A 23,303-nucleotide genomic window follows, 5' to 3' on the forward strand; every position below is an offset into this window, starting at 1 on the left:
GCTGTGCACAGGTTGGTATGTCGGGACCTGCAGTCTTGAGCGACTGTTCTGTCAACCAGCAGCTGATGTTTGGCACCTCTCGTATCTCTACTAATGCCTTTCTGTGCTTTGCTCATGTATTGATCCATGTGTCCACTTATCTTAGCCGCAATGATGCCTGACATGAGCTTCCATGTTGTGGAGAGACAGGTTATTGGCCGATAGTTGGAAGGAACTGCACCCTTTGAGGAATCCTTCATGATCAGGATTGTTCGCCCTTCGGTTAGCCATCCTGGGTGAGTCCCATCCATCAGCAGCTGGTTCATTTGTGCTGCTAGGCGCTCGTGGAGAGCTGTGAGTTTCTTTAGCCAGTAGGTGTGGACCATATCCGGGCCTGGTGCCGTCCAGTTTTTCATACCTGAGACTCTTCCTTGTATATCTGCCGCTGTGATGGTAACTGGGTTCTGTTCAGGGAGGTTGCTGTGCTCCTCTTTCAGAGTCACCAGCCATTGTGCACTGCTGTTATGTGCGACCTCCTTCTCCCATATGCCTTTCCAGTATGTTTCAGTTTCCAGCCTTGGAGGGTCTGCTCTGCTGTTAGAACCCTGCCACTGAGCGTACACTTTCGCAGGTTGTGTTGCGAACAGCCTGTTTATTCTTCTGGCCTCATTCTCTTTCGTGTACCTCTTTAGGCGACTGGACAGTTTGTTTGGCAGTTTCGAGTGCTTCAGGTATGGTTATCTGCATGTACCTCTTGGGTATTGGCCTTTTATTCACACCTCTCTGGGTCTCCGTCAATTGACTCACATCTTTCCGAGCCGCCTTGATCTTGGCCTCCAACCGTCTTTTCCATGGTGGGTAATGAATCTCGTGGCTCTCATGGTTGCTCTTGTAGCCAAGCATGTCTAGGATCACTGATGCCGAGGTGTATATCAGCTCATTGGTTTCCGTGATCGTTCCGGTCGGGATCGTTCTCAGTGCTGCATTCACAGTTTCCATGAGACTTTCAGGTGGTACTTCACATAGCCGTTGTAATCGGTGCCTTCGTTGCCCAGTTTTCATTCTTGCCATGATCTTATCTCTCAGGTCATTTGCTGCCTCGCTCAGCATTTCATTTATTGGGGCTGGCTTCCCAATCTCATTATTCATTGGGGCTTGCCTCCCAATCTCTGGTTGAACCTCTTCCTGTGATGTGGCAGCCTGGGGCCCTTCACCTCAGAATTTGTGTTGTACCTCATCAATCTCAAGTTGTGATAGCAATTGCCGTTTGTGGATATTGGAACACTGAGCTACTAGTTGTTTCGTGGTCAACCGTGACTGTGGGTTTCGAAGTAACCATTCAGCCCCCATTCTCCGCATGTAACCCCTCTGACTAGGGTTGCTTGAGTAGTAGCATTCCAACAGAGCCTTGTTATCGCATCTCGTCCATCTCCGCTTTGTTCCAGTAGCCCATTTTTCATCAGGGTGCTCTGGTTCCCCAGCACCTGACGCAGACCTTGTTTGGCCGGGCGACGTCTGAGCCGGCATGTCATTCCATTTATTGTCTCTCATCATTGTATGAGGTAGGCATTAGCGTGAAGGGTCTTGCCCAAGGACCCACACTGGATGATGTCATTGTGCTCATTTCTGCTCATTTTCTCTGCCACAAGTGGGATTCGAACCCTCGTCTCCCATATGCCAAACTGATGCCTTATCAACTGAGCTATCCAGCCGCTATATATATATATGTATATGCATATCTCTCTCTCTCTCTCTCTCTCTCTCTCTCTCTCTCTCTCTCTCTCTCTCTCTCTCTCTCTCTCTCTCTCTCTCTCTCTCTCTCTCTCTCTCTCTCTCTCTCTCTCTCTCTCTCTCTCTCTCTCTCTCTCTCTCTCTCTCTCTCTCTCTCTCTCTCTCTCTCTCTCTCTCTCTCTCTCTCTCTCTCTCTCTCTCTCTCTCTCTCTCTCTCTCTCTCTCTCTCTCTCTCTCTCTCTCTCTCTCTCTCTCTCTCTCTCTCTCTCTCTCTCTCTCTCTCTCTCTCTCTCTCTCTCTCTCTCTCTCTCTCTCTCTCTCTCTCTCTCTCTCTCTCTGTGTGTGTGTGTGTGTGTGTGTGTGTGTGTGTGTGTGTGTGTGTGTGTGTGTGTGTGTGTGTGTGTGTGTGTGTGTGTGTGTGTGTGTGTGTGTGTGTGTGTGTGTGTGTGTTATGTAATATTGTTAAATTTTGACTGTTTCATCGATAGTATTGTTTCATTGCAAATTAGAATCAGAACCTTTTCTCTCCCCAGAAGCGATTCCTCCGGTGCAGCTGAAGTGTACTCAGCATTTTTTTTTATTGTCGGCTTATTTAAAGGGCCGCTTACCTGTTGAAACGTTACAGCCAGTCTCATCCAATCAAAATTGCGCTTTCCGCCAACTCCGGCCCCAACAGGAAATGAACAGCGAAAAGGCGAGAATATGTATTTAGCTTTATCGGCGAGCCATATGCAATCATCAAAAGAGCCATATATGGCTCGCGAGCCATAGGTTCCTGACCCCTGCCCTAGACTCTCGGGCTTAGCGCAGGATTCGGGAACCTTTTTGACTAGGAGAGCCATAAAAGTAAAATATTTAGAAATGTTTTTCAGTGAGAGCCACAATACGCGAGCGCGCGCGAGCAGGCGCGTACGTACGTACGCACACGCACACACACACACACACACACACACACACACACACACAAAAAAATAAATAACTGATAGTACTAACCGTTAACTTCAATGGTTTTCTGTTCCTGGTGATTGGTAAAAATCCAGACAAACGATGGGAATGAAAGTCAACTTGCCGGCTCCATACGCGAAGTTACTGCTAGCTACCCTGCACACGGCTAATTAGCTTCCACACTTGCTATGCAACATACTTCTCACTGAAGTATCTTAATGCTAACGTTAACATGGGGCTTGTTAAAATGTCACTGACATTCGACTGTTTCATCGATGGTATTGTTTCATTGGAAATTAGAATCAGTACCTTTTCTCTCCACAAAGGCGAATCCTCTGTGTATTGAAGCTGAAGTGTACTTTGTTTTTACTCGTCGGGCTCATTTAAAGTGGCGTTTACCTGTTTCAACTGACGGCCAGTGTCATCCAATCAAAATTGCGCTTTCCGCCAACTGCAGCCCCAACAGAAAATGAACAGAAAAAAGTGAGAATATGTATTGAGATTTATCGGTGAGCCATAACAATCATCAAAAGAGCAATATATGGCTCGCGAGCCATAGGTTTCCGACCACTGGCCTAGAGTCTAGAGCAGGGGTGGGCAAACTTTTTGACTCGCGGGCCGCAATGGCTTCTAAAATTTGACAGAGGGGCCGGGCCAGGAGCATTTGGAGGGAGTGTTTGGGCCGGAAATACAAAACCTAAAGCATTAAAGGACAACCGACGCCTCCGGACAAGTTATGTCCATAATTTGTAAAATCACTTCAAATGACTTCCACTGAGCGCATTTGAATAAGATTTCACCGCATATAGCTATAGTTTACGTTTTAAGACTCGCGCTGAATATTCATGAAGTCTTGTTTTCGAGTTGATGACGATCCCCATGTGACGTCACGTTTGGAACGCCCCTGACCGAGAAAGCGACACACAATGCATTTTGCGGTACTTTGTTTGGTTTGAAAACTTCGTGTTGATCCGTGTTGATGGCAAAATTAGAAGGAAAACACATAAATAACGCGATGGTGAATCGTTGTGTGTTGCACCAAGACTACTATTTGATACTAGTTGACACAAATTCCCAGCAGACAAATCAGCCCATTTCCAACGGAGCTTGGGCGCCATCTTCTGCATTTTCTGGGTGCTACATTGCTGTCATTGACGGCTCGAATTGAAATGGGAGGACTCCTTGAATCAATTGCAATATGCAAGATATTGCATTTACATACTAATTCGCAGATACTGAGAGGAGGAAATAGAAATAGATTAAAATAACATGCACAGTGATTCATCAAGATTGCGTCTATTTTTAATAAGTTTCAATCGAAGGGGCAATGTTAAGAAGTCAACATTTATTGAGAAATGGAATCACTTTGAATTCAAAACATATTATTACACAACGAAATATTCAAGCTCAATAATACCTACTTGCGTTAAATTCCGCAAAATCATGGATGGGTTGTCCTGACCGCGCGCTCTACAAACTTGCCACGGACGCCCTCGCCTTCACGCTCAAACAGTACACGTGTACCGTCGCCAAGCACACAGACATAGGCTACCTGCAGTTGACATTTGCATACTCGGCACGGCAGCCAATCAGAAGTCTGCTTCTTTCTTCTGGACTTTCGCAAGCGTTATAAGGTTGTGCATTTGCATATCATTTTCCAAAATAGATGCACAGAACCTCAGCCCAGAAGAAAGATTCAAAAGAAGCGAACAACATATGTGACGTAAAATGTAAATTTATGTCAAACCGTGACTGTAATGTGTACGTCAGAGTTATGAAAGGGGCTTAGTGGCTCGTAGCAAGCAATGCAAACATTGCATTGTGCACCATGGTGACACATGACTACTGCAGCGCAATCTGCAGCCTTGGACATTTACCATAAATTAAGCAAAGTAACATTAGTGGTAGGTACAGCCTTAATTAATATTAAAAACTTAATACTTTGTGCCGTTTGTTTTTTATTGCAATTGCTGGTCCTATCGTGTTTCAAGTTGTGAAAAGTGGGGCAGTCAACTTTTCAGAGTTGTCTGCCCTTTTGTCCGCTACCTTTTTGTCACGAGTTTCAGACACTCTTTTTACTATAATTTGGACAAGTTCGGCGGGCCGGATTAAAAAGGCTAACGGGCCGTATGTGGCCCGCGGGCCGTAGTTTACCCATGCCTGGTCTAGGGCCTAGTCCCACACGTGGCACTTTAGACCGCCCTAGTGGGTCTCTGGAGCTTTTTAAAAAATGTTTGAAAGTGGAAAAAGAGGGAAATATACTTTTTGTTTCAATATGGTTTCTTCACGAGGACAAAAATGACGTAAACATTGTTTTCCAATGCTGTAAAATATGTTGAATAAATATTACATGAACATTTTGTCAACAAGGATTAGTCATGTTGATGCACATGCAGCATGTGTAGAGTTGTATTTTTTGCGGCACCAAATGTTTTTATTTTTTTGAATTTTTGGTCTGATATGATGGCTCTTTCAACATTTTGGGTTGGCGACCCCTGGGTTAGGGTGTCATTACTTCTTGATTTGCAGAGAGCGAGAGAGGAGGCACTGACTGGTGTGCTATATATAACCATTTCAGTGTTGTTTCGACTTGTCTTGGATTCATCCACCACTGGGTTCCTAGATGGATGAAAGTTATGTTATTTTGGTTATTTATTGAATGTTTAGTCAAAGAGATTATCATAAATACTATGGAACATCTTCCCTTTAGATTTCATGGTTGGTGGCATGTATCTTCATCGGAGAATATGTCCTGATTGTCCTGCGAATGTGCGAAACATCAGAATTAGTATGAGGAGAAGATGAAGAAAAAAACATTTCTGCCCTAAAATAGTGGTGACTAACTGTAATATTATTCGTGATGTAACAAACTAATATTCCAATGACGGAAGTGCGGTTACAATAAGATGTCAATCTGACAGAGTACAAGTAGAGGTTATGACAGACTGACACTGACAGACAGGTACCCAGGCCACTGAAGAATGACTGACAGGCAAAATGGAGTAAATTGCCCACCTTCATGTATATACAGTAGTTTGTATTCGGAGCTTTTAGTTAGCATCAAAGTTTTTATCTTCTTGTTTTGTGCTAAAATACAGTGCCGCAATTCCTTTGTTTCAGATGCAGGAAGTCCAGCAAAGCAAAGAGACAACACTTGTGAACAACAGAACCCTGGCAGAGGAAAACCTTGCCCTCCAACCTGGACTGGAGCTCAAGAAAGATACACTTACCAAGAGATATGGCTGCCTTCAAGAAAATTTTGAGGCCTATCAGCTGCGCAAGTCCACTTTAGGTATCAAGGCAGTTTATTGTCACTGTCATAACAGTCCAACACTTATTGATAAATTAAATTGTAAGGCGACCTTGGCACTTAAATACTACTTTTCAAATTCACGTAATTTAAAGAAGTCAGCGGAAATCAGGGCAATTTGCAGACTATTACATTTACATGAAACTTTCATCTCAGCTGCTCCATATCATGGTGGGATAGGCTAGGTTTATTTATTTTTTATCAAATCCACTCTTTTTTTTCCCGATCACATTATAAAAACAAATTCTGATTTTAACAAAACGCGTCCATGATGTAACACGCATGCGCAAAAAAGCATGATGTCGAGTGACACGCAAAAGACGACGACATGCAACAATGTTGATGGAAGTAAATATGATCCCAGGTGTTGAGGCTCACTTCTATCATATATCTTGACAGGGAGGGGGGGTTGTGGGAGGAGATGAAATTACTGGAAAATGGGACGCTATTCTTTCGAGACATTTCTGGGATTCGGCCAGTAAAGATGCCATCACATAACAGAGACTCAAGAACTCTATGTATGTTATAAGTACAGTGAACCTTTATTTATCGCGGGAGATACGTTCGAAAAATAGCCCGCAATAGATGAAATCCGCAAAGTACAATGTAGTCAAAAAAAAAACTTTTTTTAAGGAGTCTTTCTCAGAGTGACGAACATTGTTATCGGTAATTGTTGGCACGCTTTCTTTTTTTGTATTTCTTTTTTTTTGAGAATATGTAACAGCATAAAAAAAAAGAGAGTGCCAACAACTAACTACCGATAAGAATGTTCTTCTCTCGGAGAAAGACTCCTTAAAAAAAGTTTTTCCCCTGAAAAAAAATCTGCGATGCACTGAAGCCGACAAGTAGCGAGAGATCACTGTCATACAAATAAAATATTATTAAATTCTAATATAAACCTGTCCTATTGCGACAAATAAAATGTTTATGTTTATTATTCTATAACTTCAATGTTTCATAGTTTGGGTTTTACAGATAATTTCCCAAAATATTGTATTCCTCATTTGTGCATTGATTGTGATACATAGCTGTTCATTTTACAGGAGTAAAAAAATCTGTTTCTTTGATATTTTTTAATTTTTTTTTAACTTTCAAGCCCTAGACTCAAGGATCGGTCTCTGCGTAATCAACACGTTCTGTGCAAATTCTTGGTTGGAGAAGGAGTGGGAGGGTTAGCTTTCAAGACCAGTGAGATACTCTTTGGTATTTGTCTGGTTTGCTTAACAGTAAATTCAATTATATAAAGTTAACTCCAAAGCCCAAAACAAGGTTTATCTCATGTTTCAGCAACCAGTCTGCAAACGACTGGCCAACTCGAAACACCCATCAGTCATTTATAATATAATGCATTTGATCACTTGAAAAATGGGTGCCTTCAAGCAACCGTTATTCTTTCCTGAGTTGTTTTACATATCTGTAAAAACTGGAATTATGAACTTTAAACCCCTTCATCCATCCATCCATTTTCCGTACCGCTTATTGCTCATTACGATCGTGAGGGGTGCCGGAGCCTATCCCAGCCGTCTTCGGGCACTAGGCGGGGGACACCCTGAATTTGTTGCCAACCAATTGCAGGACACACAAAGACAAACGACAGTCACTCTCACACTCACACCTAGGGACAATTTGGAGTGTTCAATCTGCCTGCAATGCATGTTTTTGAAATGTGGGAGGTAACCGGAGGACCCGGAGAAAACCCACACGGGCCCGGAGAGAACAAAATTGTCTATTCTTAACATTAAGTAAAACCAAAAAAATAACAGAAAACAGCAACTGACACCATTACGATCATTTTATGATAGTTCAACTGTTTGTAGCCTGTACCCTACTTTAAGAAGTTGTTGTGTGGCCTCCTCTTGGATATCCTTCTCCTATCAGTTATTCCGTGGATGCCGAGGCGATGCCTGTCCACTACCACCGGCCCACCCACAGTCTGTTGTCCCCGAGGATGTTGTAGCACAGTAGGCCATTGTACTGCCAAAGCCTGGTTTGAAACAGAAGCAGTGGGTGAATGATGTGGGCTGACATTTTCCCTCTTCTCTTGTGCCCAGTCGTTGCTTTTTTGTTCAAAAAGTTGTTTGTATGGATTTATTGTAGTATTAAAGGAGAACATCTCGATTAGAATTATTTAATTTTGGTTCTTTAAGTCTTATCATAAACATGAATTGCAAACAGAATATTTGACTGCTTTATAATACTTTGCCCTTTAGTATTTGTTTGAACATAGCAGAAAATCAGCCAATGTAACAAGCATCATGCTTGTAATACTGGCAACAAATCATATTATTAGCTCGCATCAGTCGGGCTGAAAGTTCAAATCTATACATTGTCATACCTCTTAAAAACATTTTGGATTTACCTTTGAATTACGATACCTGTAATGCTTCAGAAGAGCACACCTTTTGGCCACTGGAAATGACATCAACCAGATGTCATCACAAGACCAAACCCAGAAAACAGGTGAACCCTGTAAGCCATTATCTGAACCCCAGGCACTGTGATGTAAGTTTATTGTCCAGCTGAAAGATTTCTCAAGATAATTGGATTCTCAATGTGGCATCTAAAAACACATTAGCTAATGATGCAAAGTTTCTACTAAGCACCCACTTTATTTCCATAGACTTCACCTACTGGCAATTGACATTAGAAACTTTAAGAAGGGTATTTTCTGAGGGATTCCAAAATGTAACAATCGTCTGTATTGTAGGACATTATTGAAAACTAGACCTTGTGATATGGGGACTCTTTAACCAGAGCAGCCCAAAACTGGCAGATTTTATGCATGAAACACACAGATTGGGCATGTAATTACTAATGATATAGGTCAACTATTCAAATACAAGTGCTAGTGATTTTTTTGGTAGATCCAGTGCTGTGAAATATTGTTGCCCCCTTCCTGATTTCTGTGTACTTTGCATATTTATCAGATACACAGTTTTCAGCTCATGAAACCAATTTTAATATTACACAGAGACTACGCAAAAACATTACAAAAAAATACAGTTTTTAAGTGACCCTCCTCCCCTCGTTTTAAAATAAAATAACTGTGACTAACACCAGTGTTGGAAAAGCTGAATCCAATTTCACAGGCAACATTGCAGCATCACAATTGTAGAATGAAGAAATCACACAAATAAAATATCAGTAAAGTAAAGTAGACGATAAGATGTCACGGAACAAATGCATCATGACACGATTAAAGGAAATTCAAGAAGAAATATAAAAAGTTATTGAGGTCAGTCAGTCTGGAAATGTCGACAGCCATTTCCTAGACATTGAGGCTTCAGCAAACCACTGTCAGAGGCCTTATCCACAAATATAGAATAAGGACCAGTGGTAAACATAACCCGGAGTTGTCGACCAGCTAATATTACTCCAAACGTGTGGTGATGACTCATCTAGGAAGTTGCAAAAGAACCTTGAACACCCAAAGGTCTACAGAAATCGCTTGCTTCAGTTCAAGTCAATGTTCATGACCTTACCATCATTAAGAATTTGGACAAAAAAGGCAACCATGGGAGAGGTCTCAGGTGAATGCAAAGGCTCAGCTCACATTTGCCAAAAGACATCTGAATCATCCTCAAGATTTTCATAAAAAAAATTATGTGGACTGAAGAGTCAAAAGTGTAGCAAGATGGAAGATGTGCGGCCCGTGAAGTCTGGGTTGAAAATGTTGCAGCATTTCACAAAAAGAACATTAATCAGGTGAAGCTTTCAATTTACGTTCCAACCCTCACCCAACGTCACAAGCTTGTATATTTGTTTCTCAAATCTGAACCGGGCCGCTTTTGCGTGTAAATATAAGGATTCGAACATAACCATATACTGTAGATCCGTTTATCATGTTCAACATATGCCTTGTGGTAATATTTAACCCAATGAGAGATGAATGTGATATGGTAAAATGCCTTAATAAATTCATAGAGGCCCACTGAGGGAAGCCCGACAAAGTCCATTAGTGATTCACTACTTATGATTTGATGTGTTTGTGTGACTTGCCTACCAATAAGCTGGCACACTCTTGGAGTTCTTCCACTGCAAAAAGTGCCAACCCCCCTTTTTTTAACGGAAAGCATTACATGGTAACGCTTTACCAGCATCACTGCTCATGGATCAACATATAACACAGAGGTGTCTGTTGTTGTGGAGCAGGTTCAGTGAGGACACACATGAGTCCATTGACTTGGAGTGTGAGGAATGCAGAGAGGGGAATTACCGAATTGAAGATTACCTCCTTTTTGGGCAAAGGCACAATTGCATGATAACATGATTGACAGTGTTTTAGTATTCATACTGAACTGAATTTCCCCCAAATTTCCTTTTTTTTTTTGGTGGCACGGTTCGGGTAAGTCATTACTCAAGCCAAGGGTTGGAGGTTTGACATTTCACCAATGTCATGGTTCCTTGAGCAAGAAACGGAATCCCCAAAATGACGTAGCAGTGTGAAGCACTTAAAATACCCAAGGTAGAAAAACGCTATACAAGTGACAGCCCATTTTCCATTTTTCATTTCGTTTGGAGTGTGTTGCCTGTTGAATTGAAGCTATGATATTGAAGCTATCATTCCATTCTATGAATGGCAACAATAGATGGATAAACAGTTCGAGATGGGAATCAATAACAGGTTCTTGTCGAGAACCGGTTCCTAGAGTTTCAATTCCACTCAAGACAAGTGGTATCGCCACTTACGAGTGCAGCTAGCAAGAAACGCGGCACTGAACATTTGCTCGTAATACTAAGAGAGTAAACACTAGCATTATACCTACACTGTATGCCATAACTTGACCGTCACATCATCTGATCTGCTCTGGAGTGCTCAACCCAACAGCAGTAGGAACGTAATCACGTCTTCTCTCGCCAATACCCCAAGTTACTACTTTACTGCCATTTTGACAATATTGTGGAACCTGCTGCACGGCAAGAGATTTACCAACACACAGCATACATCTTGAAATGAACAATGCTGCAACACCACACAGGTGTGTCATATGATCTAGACCAGGGGTGGCCAACCAGTCAGAGACTAAGAGCCACATTTTTTACTATGTTACTGCAAAGAGCCACATCAAGATGGCGGTGCGTGAACACGCAGCGGTTCCCCTCTCTCTCCCGTCAAATTGGTGTTTTTGTGTTTATTATGTTTGTTAAAATCATTATATGTGCCTCGCACGCTGGATCCGATTGCACAGTAATTTCATCTGTGCTGTATGCCATGCATATGAGCATATTCGACAATAACGCTGACTTGATAAACATGGGCACACATGAACACGCCATCGCCCCATCCCTCACACACTGAGACCTCTGCTCAGACAGATTTATTATAAGTATCGCCTTTTAAACACAAAATCAGCAAATATATTGGAAATGACTCAGAGAGTACTAAAACCACAGGCAACAAAGAACACTGTCTTTCCACACACAAACTCAGTAAAACCAAGTCCACAAACAAAAATGTAATAATTGACAATAGTTTGCATGTTGCTTAGTGGGACTTCTGGCATTCTTTGTCTTGAACAATCCTCATTAAATCTGGCTTGCATTCTGTTGTTGCCACTCGAAGCAATTCTTTTACATGAGTGTCAGTCAGAACCGATCGATGCTTTGATTTCACATGTTTCAGGGTAGAAAAGACAGACTCGCAGACGTATGTTGACCCAAACGTTGACAGTATCTTAAGCGCAGCCGGTTTGACATTGGGGTATTTTTCCATTGGCACGCGTTTCCAGAACTCAATGGTCCCTTCCCTTAAAGCAAGTTTCAATTGATCTTCCTCACAAAGATCGATCATCTCTCACTCAGCCGCAGCTTCATCTGTGACTAGCGGGACTTTCAAACAGTCCGTCTCCGCATTAAACGGGTCGACAAGGAACGTAATCTGCGGCCTTTTCAGTTGTAGATCACGGAATCGTGTCACAAACTCTGCTCACACTCGGGTCACACTTTGCTGCTGTGAAATGTAAATTTCTCCACTGCGAGACTAATAAAGGCATATCCAATCCAATCCAATCCAAAGTTTTCGTGCAAGTTTTCAACTAGTGTTGCATATCTGGCTCTTTTCTTATCCAGGGTATCGGTGGTGACTTGCCCGCTGACTTTTAGCAGAGTGGAAAAATGTGTTAAATCTCCCTTTTGAATATGCACCCTGAACAGCTTCAGTTTGTTGACAAACGCAAACACACTTTGCACCAAGTCAGGCAGAATTTTTGACTTACCCTGCAGGGTAAGGTTGAGTTTGTCCAAGTGACACAGCATGTCGACCAAAAAAAGCCAGATCCACAATCCACTCGTGGTTGCTTTGTAAATTTTCAGAAAAAAATTCTGCTTTTCAGTCTGAGTTCTTAAAGTGACCAACTTGTGCTTGCGAAGTTCAGTCCCTTTGGGGAATTCTTGGTCGATGTTCGCGTGGAGTGAGCTGAAGTGGCGCTGAAGATTTGACGCTTTGAAATGCGCCAATGACGCCTGACATATGAGGCAGAATGGCTTGACCTTACGCGCAACAAAAAAATATAAACTCTCCCACTCTGTTAAAAACGTCCTGTTTTCGTCTTCATATTTTCGTTTTGCTGTGCATTTTTCCCTGCCATTTTGAGAGCGAACTTGACACAAATGAATTGTTTACGTCGTGAACAATTTGTGTCGAGTCTCTGATTGGTTGGCCACCCGTGGTTTACGACATAAATGATTGATTTTAATCACAGGCACATGCGTGTTAACGTCACATGGTCAGCTTGATACCGTAATTTCATGACTATCAGGTGCACTTAAAAGTCTTCACGATTCTCAGGTGCCCTTAAAAGTCTTAAATTTTCTCCAAAATGTGCAGCACACGCTGTGGTCACGAAATTACGGTACATAGAAGATGAATGGCAGCGCCAGCGCCAAAATTTTTTTACGCTTGTCATGTGGACGCCCCTTACGAGTCGGCCCCTTAAGAGCCGCATGAAATCAGCCAAAGAGCCGCATGCGGCTCTGGAGCCGCGGGTTGGCCGGGCCTGATCTAGACCAATGTTTTCCAAAATCTTTGCGGAGATATTGTCAGAGGATCCGTGGGAAATTGTCCAATAATTTGACGCTTTAATCATGTAGGACTCTTCCATACCGGAAGAGAGCAACACCAGCTAGGTAATTGCCTTATGGTTAAAGTCAACCAAAGATTCCGGCATGAGTAAATACCACGAAAGGTGTCTTTCATTTAAATTTGCGTTTACTGGCGATGCAACGGTGCCAATGTTCCCTCAAAGCTGCGCAACTCTGTATCCGTCGTACACTCCGCGCACAAGAATGAGATGTATTATAGCTATTTTCTGTATCAATAGTCTTTTTAATTCAGCGAGTGACAGGTATCCAGCCAATCAAACAATCCGATGCGATTACGCTTTTTCAGCCAATCATGGAATTGACATTACATGACCTTGTTCTCTGCTTCAAAAAGTGACAATGAGCAGAAAAGTCATTTGAATGATGTTGGAATTATACATACTCAAGATTGGAAATGGGATTAGTACAAGATTGAAGTAGAGTGCAAAGGACTGGGAGAAAAAAAACGCAGGAAAAAAAGTAAAAAACTGGGCAAGTTAAAGTTCTAATTGACTATATTTTACTTGCCATTATGAATGCACCAAAGATTGGATGGAGTTGGTTTGATTCCTCTTCAATTTTTGATATTACATTATTTTCCAATGTTAGAAAACCCACTGCAGTAATAGTAACAATATAACAATTACAGTAAAGTCTCGTTATATCGATATCGGATATATCGATAGTCCCGGTTATATCGATACTATTTCTATGCACGCACGGAGAAAATTACATGCAAACAGGGTCGGCTATATCGATATTTTTTCGGACTCCCTTGAATATCGATATAACGAGACTTTACTGTAATTGATGAAATAACCTTTTTTTTCTTCACATTTTTAGGTAGTGGTGTGCTGTGGAATTTTTTTTTTCAATGAAAAAAAATGTGCTGTTGCAGGGCTGTATTAGGCCTCTGCAGGGCTTGTTGATGTGCTGGTCATTTGAATCAGATGTTTTGCAGCAGGGCGAGATGAAAAACAATTAGGGAAGCAGCCCTCAAGGGCCTGAGTTTGAGACTCATGAATTTTAGCCACTCAGTTCCCAGAGTGCATTTTGAGGGTCAATGCATTCATAAAATGATAACGCAATAGTTGTTTTGTATGTGTATTTGTTGGCTGTATTTGAATGTGTCATATTTTACGACTAAAAACATTTTAGACTTTCAATGCTGTATCACAGCGGTTCGGTACTAAATCGTTCTGTTATCTTATATGTTCCTTATTTATCTTTAATATTTAATGATTTAGAAAGATATCTCCAAAATGACTTCATGAGTCTTAAAGGACAACCAACGTCACTTTTTTGTTTCTTAAAGGACAATCGACGTCACTTTTTTGTTTTTAACTGACACCAGAAAAACGTTTTATAGCATCTAAAATACCCAAAACACTCAGTATGTTATTTTTAGTCAAATGCAAAACACCAATAAAAATGACTGAAAGTGTCAAAAATCTGCAAAAAATTGAGCTGCGAATTGGGCATTTTCAGAAAGTCCCACCCCCAGTTCGTGACGTCACGCCAGGACGTCTTGCATTGCTAGTGAATCAAAACAATGGCTTCAGATTCGGAGAATATGCTTTCTTGTTACATATCCAGTTATGAATATGATTCAAATAGTTCTGAAGAGGAAAGCATACACGTTTGCAATCGATTAAAGAATTTATTGCCTGTCATTTTGAGGCAAACGGGAGGGGGGGAATGTCGCACCCAAAAATGGTCACCGCTGTTGTGAGGAATGAATCAGCCCGTTTCCACAGGCTGATAAATTCCTCCCATGGAGCTTGGACGCCCTCTTCTGGCGGCTTTTGGGTGCAACACAAGGTTTTCAAACCAAACAGTACAGCCAAATACATTGACGTGATGGAAGCATTAAAGAATTTATTTTTGCCATTTTGAGGCAACATTGGGGGAAAACCTCTCACCCAAAAAAGAGGCACAAAATGGCGACCTCGTGTGGCCACCTCCGTTCCCACAGGCTGATAAATTCCTTATATGTAGCTTGGACGCCCTCTTCTGGCCTCCTGGCGGCTTTTGGGTGCAACACGAGGTCCCCAGACCAAACAAGTACAGCAAAATACATTGACGTGATGGAAGGACCGCTACAATGCGTCTTTTTTACGGTAAAGGGCGGTCCTTTAGTGACGTCACGTACGGACTCGTCACCAACTCAAAAACAAGACTTCCTGAATATTCAGTGCGAGTCTTAAAATGTAAAATATAGCTATATGCGGTGGAATCTTTGTAAAATACGCTCTGTAGAAGTCGTTTGAAGCCATTTTACAAATTATGGACGCAACTTGTCCGGAGACGTCTGTTGTCCTTTAAAACTACACACAACTTACCTTATTCTATGTATAATAAATGTGCTATTGTATTGTAATGAAAGAAATACACTACACTTTATAATGAAGTCACTTTATTTACATTTGTGGTGGTCATTGATGGCTTGATTGCGTTGGAGGTCGGAGGTCAGAGGGAATTGCTGTTTGGAAAGAGAAGTTACATTCCATAAGGACTGTAATAAAGAAATAAACTGTGCTGTAAAATAGTCGCCCTGCGATTGGCTGGCAACCAATTCAGGGTGTCCCCCGCCTCGTGCCCAAAGACAGCTGAGATAGGCTCCAGCACCCCCCGCGACCCTAATGAGGAATCAGCGGTACGGAAAATGGATGGAAATGGATGTAAAATAACGTTGTTTTATTTACCTTCCTACCACGTCGACGGTCATTGATGGCTTGATGGAATGGCGTTGAAGGTCGGAGGTCAGAGGGAATTGCTGTTTGGAAAGAGAGGCACATTACATGAGGACTGTAATTAAAGAAATAAAGTGTATTGTAAAATAAAGTTTTATTTACCTTTGTGATGGTCGTTGATGGCTTATGGAAGACTGTTGGTAACTCAACCTCTGGTGTGGCTTCTCTTCTTTGGGGACTCCATCATTTTTGCTGATTAAAAACCCCTTGACACCTGTTGCTTTCTGACTTGTAAGGTCTTACGAATCTGAGGCATCACATTATCGTTCATCATGTTGATGATTGTCATAGCCACCGTATTTTCCTGATGGAACTGTTCGATAAAAGCCTGCACATCATTCCACATTGCCAACATTGCCTTCATGAGCTCACTTGATTGGATTGGATTTGCCTTTATTGGATTGGATTGGATTTGCCTTTATTAGTCTCGCAGTGGAGAAATTTACATTTCAGCAGCAAAGTTCTAAAAGAAATGAAAGTAGAAAAGCAAAACCCAGGAGCTGCTGGAAAGGCAGCCACTCCAGCGGCGCCGTCTTGAAGTCAAAAGAACAAAAAATACTAAATAACAAATAACATGACAACACAAAGACACAGAGAGACATTCATTCTTAAGCACTTTCTGTACCGTCTTTGTTACATGAAGCAGTTCCAGATGAAAGAGGAGAGGATCAAAGCGTCTCTTCACCAGTGGATCAGGGACATCATGGTGGAACGTACACGTCGACTACAAGCTAAATGTTGAAAGCAAACACGCAGCTGTAGCATCCATTGCTGAAAAGAGATTATCTCACATCTCCTGTCCCCCATAAATCCGCTTCGATTCCATCCCGCGACAGTTCCATATACGCATCGGCGCTCTGCGCTGACGCTCCTTCCTTCTTATCGCGGGCTCCTCAAGCCATGTATCCATCCAGCCGCTGACTGTCCAACAGCACCGACCTTTCCACTGAACAAAGCGGGGCTGTGAAGATGCTGCCCATTACAGGTGCAAAAAAAGCACAATGGCCCCTTTGGTGTCCAGTGATGACAGTCGAATGGCACAGACATTCCTCCCATTCAAAAACAGTACTGGCATATCCATGCTGCCGAAAAGGCGCTACCGCTCAGCACAGTCTCCTCCTTGATGAATGTCGTGGTCAAAAATGCTGAAAAAAATCCGTATCCGTTCCACACGACGCACAACAACAGAAAGTGACAAAAGAAAACACAAAAACAAGACAAAAACAACAAAAAAAAGCAAGGCTCATCAGAGCACTTGCTGACGGCTGCCTACTCGGGCGCCATCTTGGACTCCTTCTTGATGCTGCAGCCATCTCCTCCTCCTCACCCTCAGCAGCCATCCGTTGCTGGCTTTAAAAGCCTCAATAAGCGCCAAACTTCCATGTTGCCGCATGGCGATATCGGTGTGAATTACCCGTGCTTTCTCGCATATAATTGCTTTACTCACGCTGTCGCCGGATAACTGCTTTTCGTTAATCCGAAATTAACAGATTTTTTTCAACTTCTTCGATTGCCCGAGACCGTTGCTTTGACAGCACGGAAGCACCTTTTGCAACAGACTTCTCTGTTGCGGAGAATGGTAGCAATGGTTGACTTAGCATAGCCGTACTGGGCCACTAAATCGCGCAAACACACCCCTCGTTGTTTTTCAATTATCTCCTTCTCCTTGACGGTGATTTTGTTTTGTGTCCTCTTTGGCTAAACATGAGCCTGTGGTGGTTTTTTTTCAGTCCCATAATAGTAACATTATCTGCAAAAAGCTCCTCGGAGGCAGTCGACGTGTGCATTCAAAGAGAGGGGGTGTGGAAAGGTGCGTCGGCGGGAACGCTATTCAGTCTTTTGCTTCCGCCGAAGATCTGAAGATCACTCCGCCAGATCCGAAGATCACTCCGCCAGCCGTGGTGGGTGTGTATCGCGAAAAGTATTTCAAGGTTTAATTTTCATAAATTTGATGTTCGTAAACAGAAAATTTCGTAAGGCGAGGTGTTCGTAAACCGAGTTCTCACTGTACTACGTATTTTCAATTTATGGAGAAATTTTATAAACAAATTCATGGTTGTGCTATGGGCTCACCAGTTTCACCCATAGTGGCTAATCTGTACATGGAAGAGATGGAGAAACAGGCCCTCACATCCTTCCCGGGGACAAAACCTAGACACTGGTTTAGATACGTGGACGATACTTTTGTCATAATTAAAAAACAAGAAATTCAATCCTTCACAGATCACCTCAACTCGGTGGACATCAACATTAAATTTACTCGCGAGGACATTAAAGAGTAAAGTAATTATAAAAGAGCGCTAAAAACATAAGTCTTTAGGAAGGCTGCGCACACTGACCAATACTTACTTTTCGATTCTAACCATCCTTTACAACACAAACTAGGAGTTATCTGAACCCTCCAGCACAGGGCTAAACTAATACCAACATGCGTTGAAGGTGGAGAAAAGGAGTCAAAACATATCAGGAGAGCACTCACATACACTGTGGGTAAACTCAGTGGTCATTTAACAAATGTCAGAAAGAAAGAATAGGGAATGAAACCAAACATTCTGAAGATACAAAAAGGAGAGGAATAGCAGTACCTTACATTGCAAGAGTTTCTGAAAAACTACAGAGTCCTTTGGCAACACAAAATTCCTACAAATTTCAAACCGATAAACACTTTTAGGCAAAAATTAGTGCATCCAAATGATGGGCTGCCAAATGAAAAAAAAAGTAATGTACTTTATTCAATACATTGTAAGAATGAAAATTGTAAAGAGCAGTACATTGGGGAGACTAAACAAATTCCCAAAAAAGACTATCAACATCGCAGGAATAATACTAGTGGGCCTCAATCGGCAGTACATATGCACCTAAAAGCTAGAAACCATTCATTTGACGACAATGAGGTTAAAATCGTAGCAAAAGAACATAGATGTGTCAAAGGGGAGTAAAAGAAGTGATGTTCATAAAACAGCTAAATCCTTCACTAAACCAATATGGTTGGGTGAGGTTCAATTTGGATCGTTCGTACAACTGCCTGCTTAGGCAACATAGGATTAGCAATACTGATGAGGTAATTCCGGAGGAAGTGGGGCAATCAGGTCAGTCGTTAGTCAGAACAATAGGAAACCTATCATAGCAGAGTCCGGCACCACCACGTCTGGACAGTAGGGATATATATATAGGGCCGAAACTACCAGTAAGACTTTAGTTTGCTGACGAAGCTTCTTGGATAAGAAGCAAAACGTCCAACACCTTCAAAGAAGTACAGATGACGGCTGAAGAAACCTTTTCATCGATGGACCACTTCTGTACGACTGAGAGCTTACACAGACAGTATTGTTGCCAACTTTGGGAGAGAGCAACTGTGCTTGTTGGGATGTGCCGGTCACAGGGCCAGGAGTGGCACATTTTGCATAACTTTCCTCATAAGTGTGTGGCCAGCATCTCTTTACATACCCAAATACATTCTCAGAAGAAGGCTTGGTTTGACTAGTAAAACAATTGAGTTATTATTTCAGAGAAAGATGATGCAGTAGTTTGATTAATCCATTGCTTAGTCTTAAAAAAAATAACAATTGCATTCTTCAATGATGAGATATCTTGGTCCACATAGTGTTTCACATCCTTTGGGTCGACAAGCATTCATTTTAACCTCTAAATCCACACTGTTGGTCATCTCATTGTGTGCTACTTGTTTGTCTACTTTAGATCAGAAATCAGGAAACACATCGCTGGACATTTTTCTGGCTCTACTGCAGGCAGAGGGAGCCAAAATAGAAGAGGAAACTGAGGTAATTCTGTTGACCTCTCCATCAATATCTTGATTTATTCACAACCTGAGTTGATAGTAATTCTTCTGCCTGATATTTTCATTGTACAAATTTTCAGTATTTTCAAATGTGGTTAGGTTAAGATCCTGTGATTGTAAAGTGTGCTTGGGAGTTTTGAAAGGCGCTTAGAAATAAAATGTATTATTATTATTATTATTATTGACCATTTTATTCAGTTATTTTAGCATTTTATCATCTACTGTCATACTGTCCCGATATTTTAAGTTGTGGTCGCTCTAGATATGTTTAGTGAGCGAAATTTGATAATGGTTCAAATGTTTTCATTCTAAAATATCACGCTGCCGGAACGTCATTCTGCGTATTGTGGAAGTAAAATAAATTCCTCTCTGTAGTGCCCCCCTTTTTTTCTTACAAGTTGCACTATAAAATCACATCCCAAATGTGTTTCTACTACAGAATATGGCTGATTCTTTCCTGGATGGTGACATGACCCTTGAAGCCTTCATCGATTTGTACCAGAACCAGAGGAAATTAGCCCATTTGAGAAGGGTGAAGATCGAGAAGCTGCAGGAGGTGGTCATGAAGGGCCAGCAAATTCCGCATGCATCGGTGTCTACTTCCCGATCTCAGGATATGTCTGCTGGAACCAGACCCTCCACCTCCCTCCTCACTGAGGAAGGCAGCGACTCATCCCCTCTACTTCAACCCAGGAGAAAACCTCCTCTTCCCCCATCCCAGACAGCCCCGCTGCTAAATCCAGTTCCAACTATTACCCCTCAGTCTTCAACCTATTATGCAGTCTCACCATATCCGCCAATTCCTCCCAGAACGAATCAACCCTACCCAAATGTTTCATCTGGTTACCCTTTTTTAGCACAGTACCCACCTGCTTTGCCACAGAGAACCCCGTCACGTGTTGCCCCGCAGCCTGGCTTCATCATTCAGTGAATGAAAGCCATTGTCGCGAAAGAGTTTACAGTGTGTGCCACAGACACCTTGCTCCTTTGTGAACAATTTTCTGTGGCACTTGCCATCTTTGATTGTGACGTATCTCCAGACAGTCCAGAAGACACAACGGCACTGTATGCAATGGTGACATTTATTGGAAGTCAGTTTGGACCGGCGGGGGTATGTGCGCACGTCCCACTCAAAACTCATCAACACTCCAAACAAATAACGACAAATTATGATGAGATCATCTTGGCCTACATTTGACCCAAGACTCCACAGAAGAACCACCCAGCGTAGCCTAAGACCACACAAGCTGCAACATGTTGGCTTTTGAGCTCGTCATCTCTTGGCACTTCCTGTCTCTGTGCAGTACTCTTAACTCTTCAAGACCATTAATTTTTAGTCTCCCCACTCTTAATTGACTTAATCCTTATTAAGCTTTGATTGAACGCTGGAGAAAGATGTAGGTTTACTTAGTCATTGTTTTGCAACGAGCAGCGAGACCATATCGACTGTGTTTTGACAAAAGTATAATTTCCCAGTATACATTTGGGGGAAAGCATCTATGCTGTGAGATTTGTTTTCTTCCTATACACGTTCACATGGTACATACAGCATAATTTTATTAAATAGTTCTTAGTAGATTTATGTTCTTGATAAACAATATAGACTGATCAACACATGCGTGTGCAGGCAACCTATGTTTGTGAAACAAAATGGAACGTGTCTCAGAAGGTCCAGACCGGCCGGCCGGCCTTGTTCAAGAATGCTCATTTCTGCACTTGGTCCAATATCAGGGCAGATGTGAAAAGGGACTAAGAAAGATGGCTGGCTGAACTATTTGAATAATTTAGCTCTTTAAGATCCAAGTCGAAGATGAAGGATTTGTATCTTGACAATACAGTACAATTGGTTTACGTGTCTTCTGTGGATCCCTGTTGTCATGCATCAATCTCTCTTTTGTCTTTAACACTCTTGGTATAGTTAGAAATGTATTCCAAAATTCAGTTGATTTCTAATATTAAATTGATCTCAACATATGCTTACATTATCTCACACTGAGCATCAAAGGCTTCACACATCACAGTTAAAAATTATTTTTTTGTGTTTTTTGTCAATGCGGTCTTTGGCTAGATTTTCTGTCATGTGTAATATGTGGATCTAGAAACACAGTTTACATGCATGCAAAGCCGATTTATTAAAGAGAGACTTGAAGGATTAGCTATGCTTTTGAGTTACCCTTTTTATGGTGTAACTAGAACATTACTTTTCACCCATACTGCTATTGCTGTGCACTATCTAAGAGCCGCAAGTGCCTACACGTGTTGTAGTGATGGCCACGTCCTGCTGACTGCTCCATTTTTTCTATTCTGCTCATCTCATTGGCTGATTGGGAAATTTGAAAAGAGCAATTTATGACTATGGACTGTTGTAATCTGCTCTCACACAAAGCAGAAAGTCAGACCTCTCAGCATGTGCCAGTGCAACATCCTCAGCAGGCTTTGTACTGACTGGTGCTTGTTGTCTCCCCATACTTGCCATGAGATATGGCTGGCGTGAATTTTTGCATGTGCTGTTGTTTTTCTAACATTTGTTAACCCATTGCGTGAAATGTTGTGTGTCAATTTTATTGACCCTCAAAACAGTAGTGTAACAAAACATAATTGGAAGCGGAATCATCAATGACTTGATTAAAAAAAAGCATTTCAAAACAATATAGGATACTTATTTTGTGCATGGCCTTTGTGCTTAGTCTGAAAACTCTTCACATTTATATTAGCTTCTGTTCATCTGACCTGATACACGTAGCCATGGTTTTATGTGGTTGGTGAGTTCTCCCCAGTGTACTGTTTAGGTGGTTACTTGTTTAAGTGGAATTTTATGCTATTTTCAACTTCAATAAAGCCAATTTTTTTGTATCTGTTGTATTATTTCCTCAGGAACATTGACGTTGCGGCCTCACTCGTGCTGTCGCTATTGGTTACTAGGGTAATAATTTTTATATTGAACAAGACGGCCATCTAGTGTCTTGAACTGATAATGCGTGAATGTGGGACAAAAACAGTTGACGAGATATATATATATATATATATATATATATATATATGTGTGTGTGTGTGTGTGTGTGTGTGTGTGTGTGTGTGTGTGTGTGTGTGTGTGTGTATGTGTGTGTGTGTGTGTGTAATCGACGAGGAAGAGACCGACTGTCACTTTATTGTCCAAAAAATGCATACCTGTGATAAAGTATTTTTTTAATTATCCATCGTCTGTTACTCCAATGTGTTTGTCCCAGTAAAGAACTGAGAGAAATGATCTTAGACCGTTTTCCTGAATAAATTGATGTGTTGTGTTAAAATGTAACGTTTTTCGATGTACAAAAACACAATTTTTGTTTATAGTTCGATTTTTAAGAGCCATGTGGTGTGCGCCGATCGTCAAAATAAGCGAATTAAGTTTCTAAACTGCAGTTGGTTGCTGGAAAAGATATGTATGTTCAGGATTGCCCCCGACGACGCTTAGTGACTGTTTTAAATTGTTTTGCTGATTTTCAGTGGTGGCAATACAAGTAGCGCAACGAGAAGAGTCACAGCAATTATTAGTCGATACAATTTTAACTCTTCTAGTCAATTTGAATTTAAAAAATACATTTAACAATGAACACCAACATTTAAAATTAGAGGTCAAACTAAAGCACCTGTAAAAATGTATCCGAGATTTTAATTCTGAAAAAATACCCGATTTGCGTGTGTACAGGAGTCTCAGTATGGTAAA

The 23,303-nt window shown here is 41.6% G+C and overlaps 1 protein-coding gene across 1 annotated transcript in view; it reads left to right on the forward strand.

The window, feature by feature from the left end:
* The window catches only part of vps37ba (VPS37B subunit of ESCRT-I a), a 32,200-nt gene extending 9,750 nt beyond the window's left edge, over positions 1-22,450 (forward strand). Inside the window, exons 2-4 of the mRNA XM_088994948.1 lie at positions 5,776-5,947; positions 19,498-19,580; positions 20,037-22,450. Of these exons, the coding sequence (XP_088851074.1) occupies positions 5,776-5,947; positions 19,498-19,580; positions 20,037-20,528 (747 nt within the window). The 3' untranslated portion in view covers positions 20,529-22,450. The remainder of the gene's footprint in view (positions 1-5,775; positions 5,948-19,497; positions 19,581-20,036) is intronic.
* The last annotated feature ends 853 nt before the right edge of the window (positions 22,451-23,303 follow it).

This window comes from Hippocampus bargibanti, linkage group LG04 (genome assembly GCF_051943395.1).
Source record: "Hippocampus bargibanti isolate YZ-2025 linkage group LG04, ASM5194339v1, whole genome shotgun sequence".
Taxonomy (NCBI): domain Eukaryota; kingdom Metazoa; phylum Chordata; class Actinopteri; order Syngnathiformes; family Syngnathidae; genus Hippocampus; species Hippocampus bargibanti.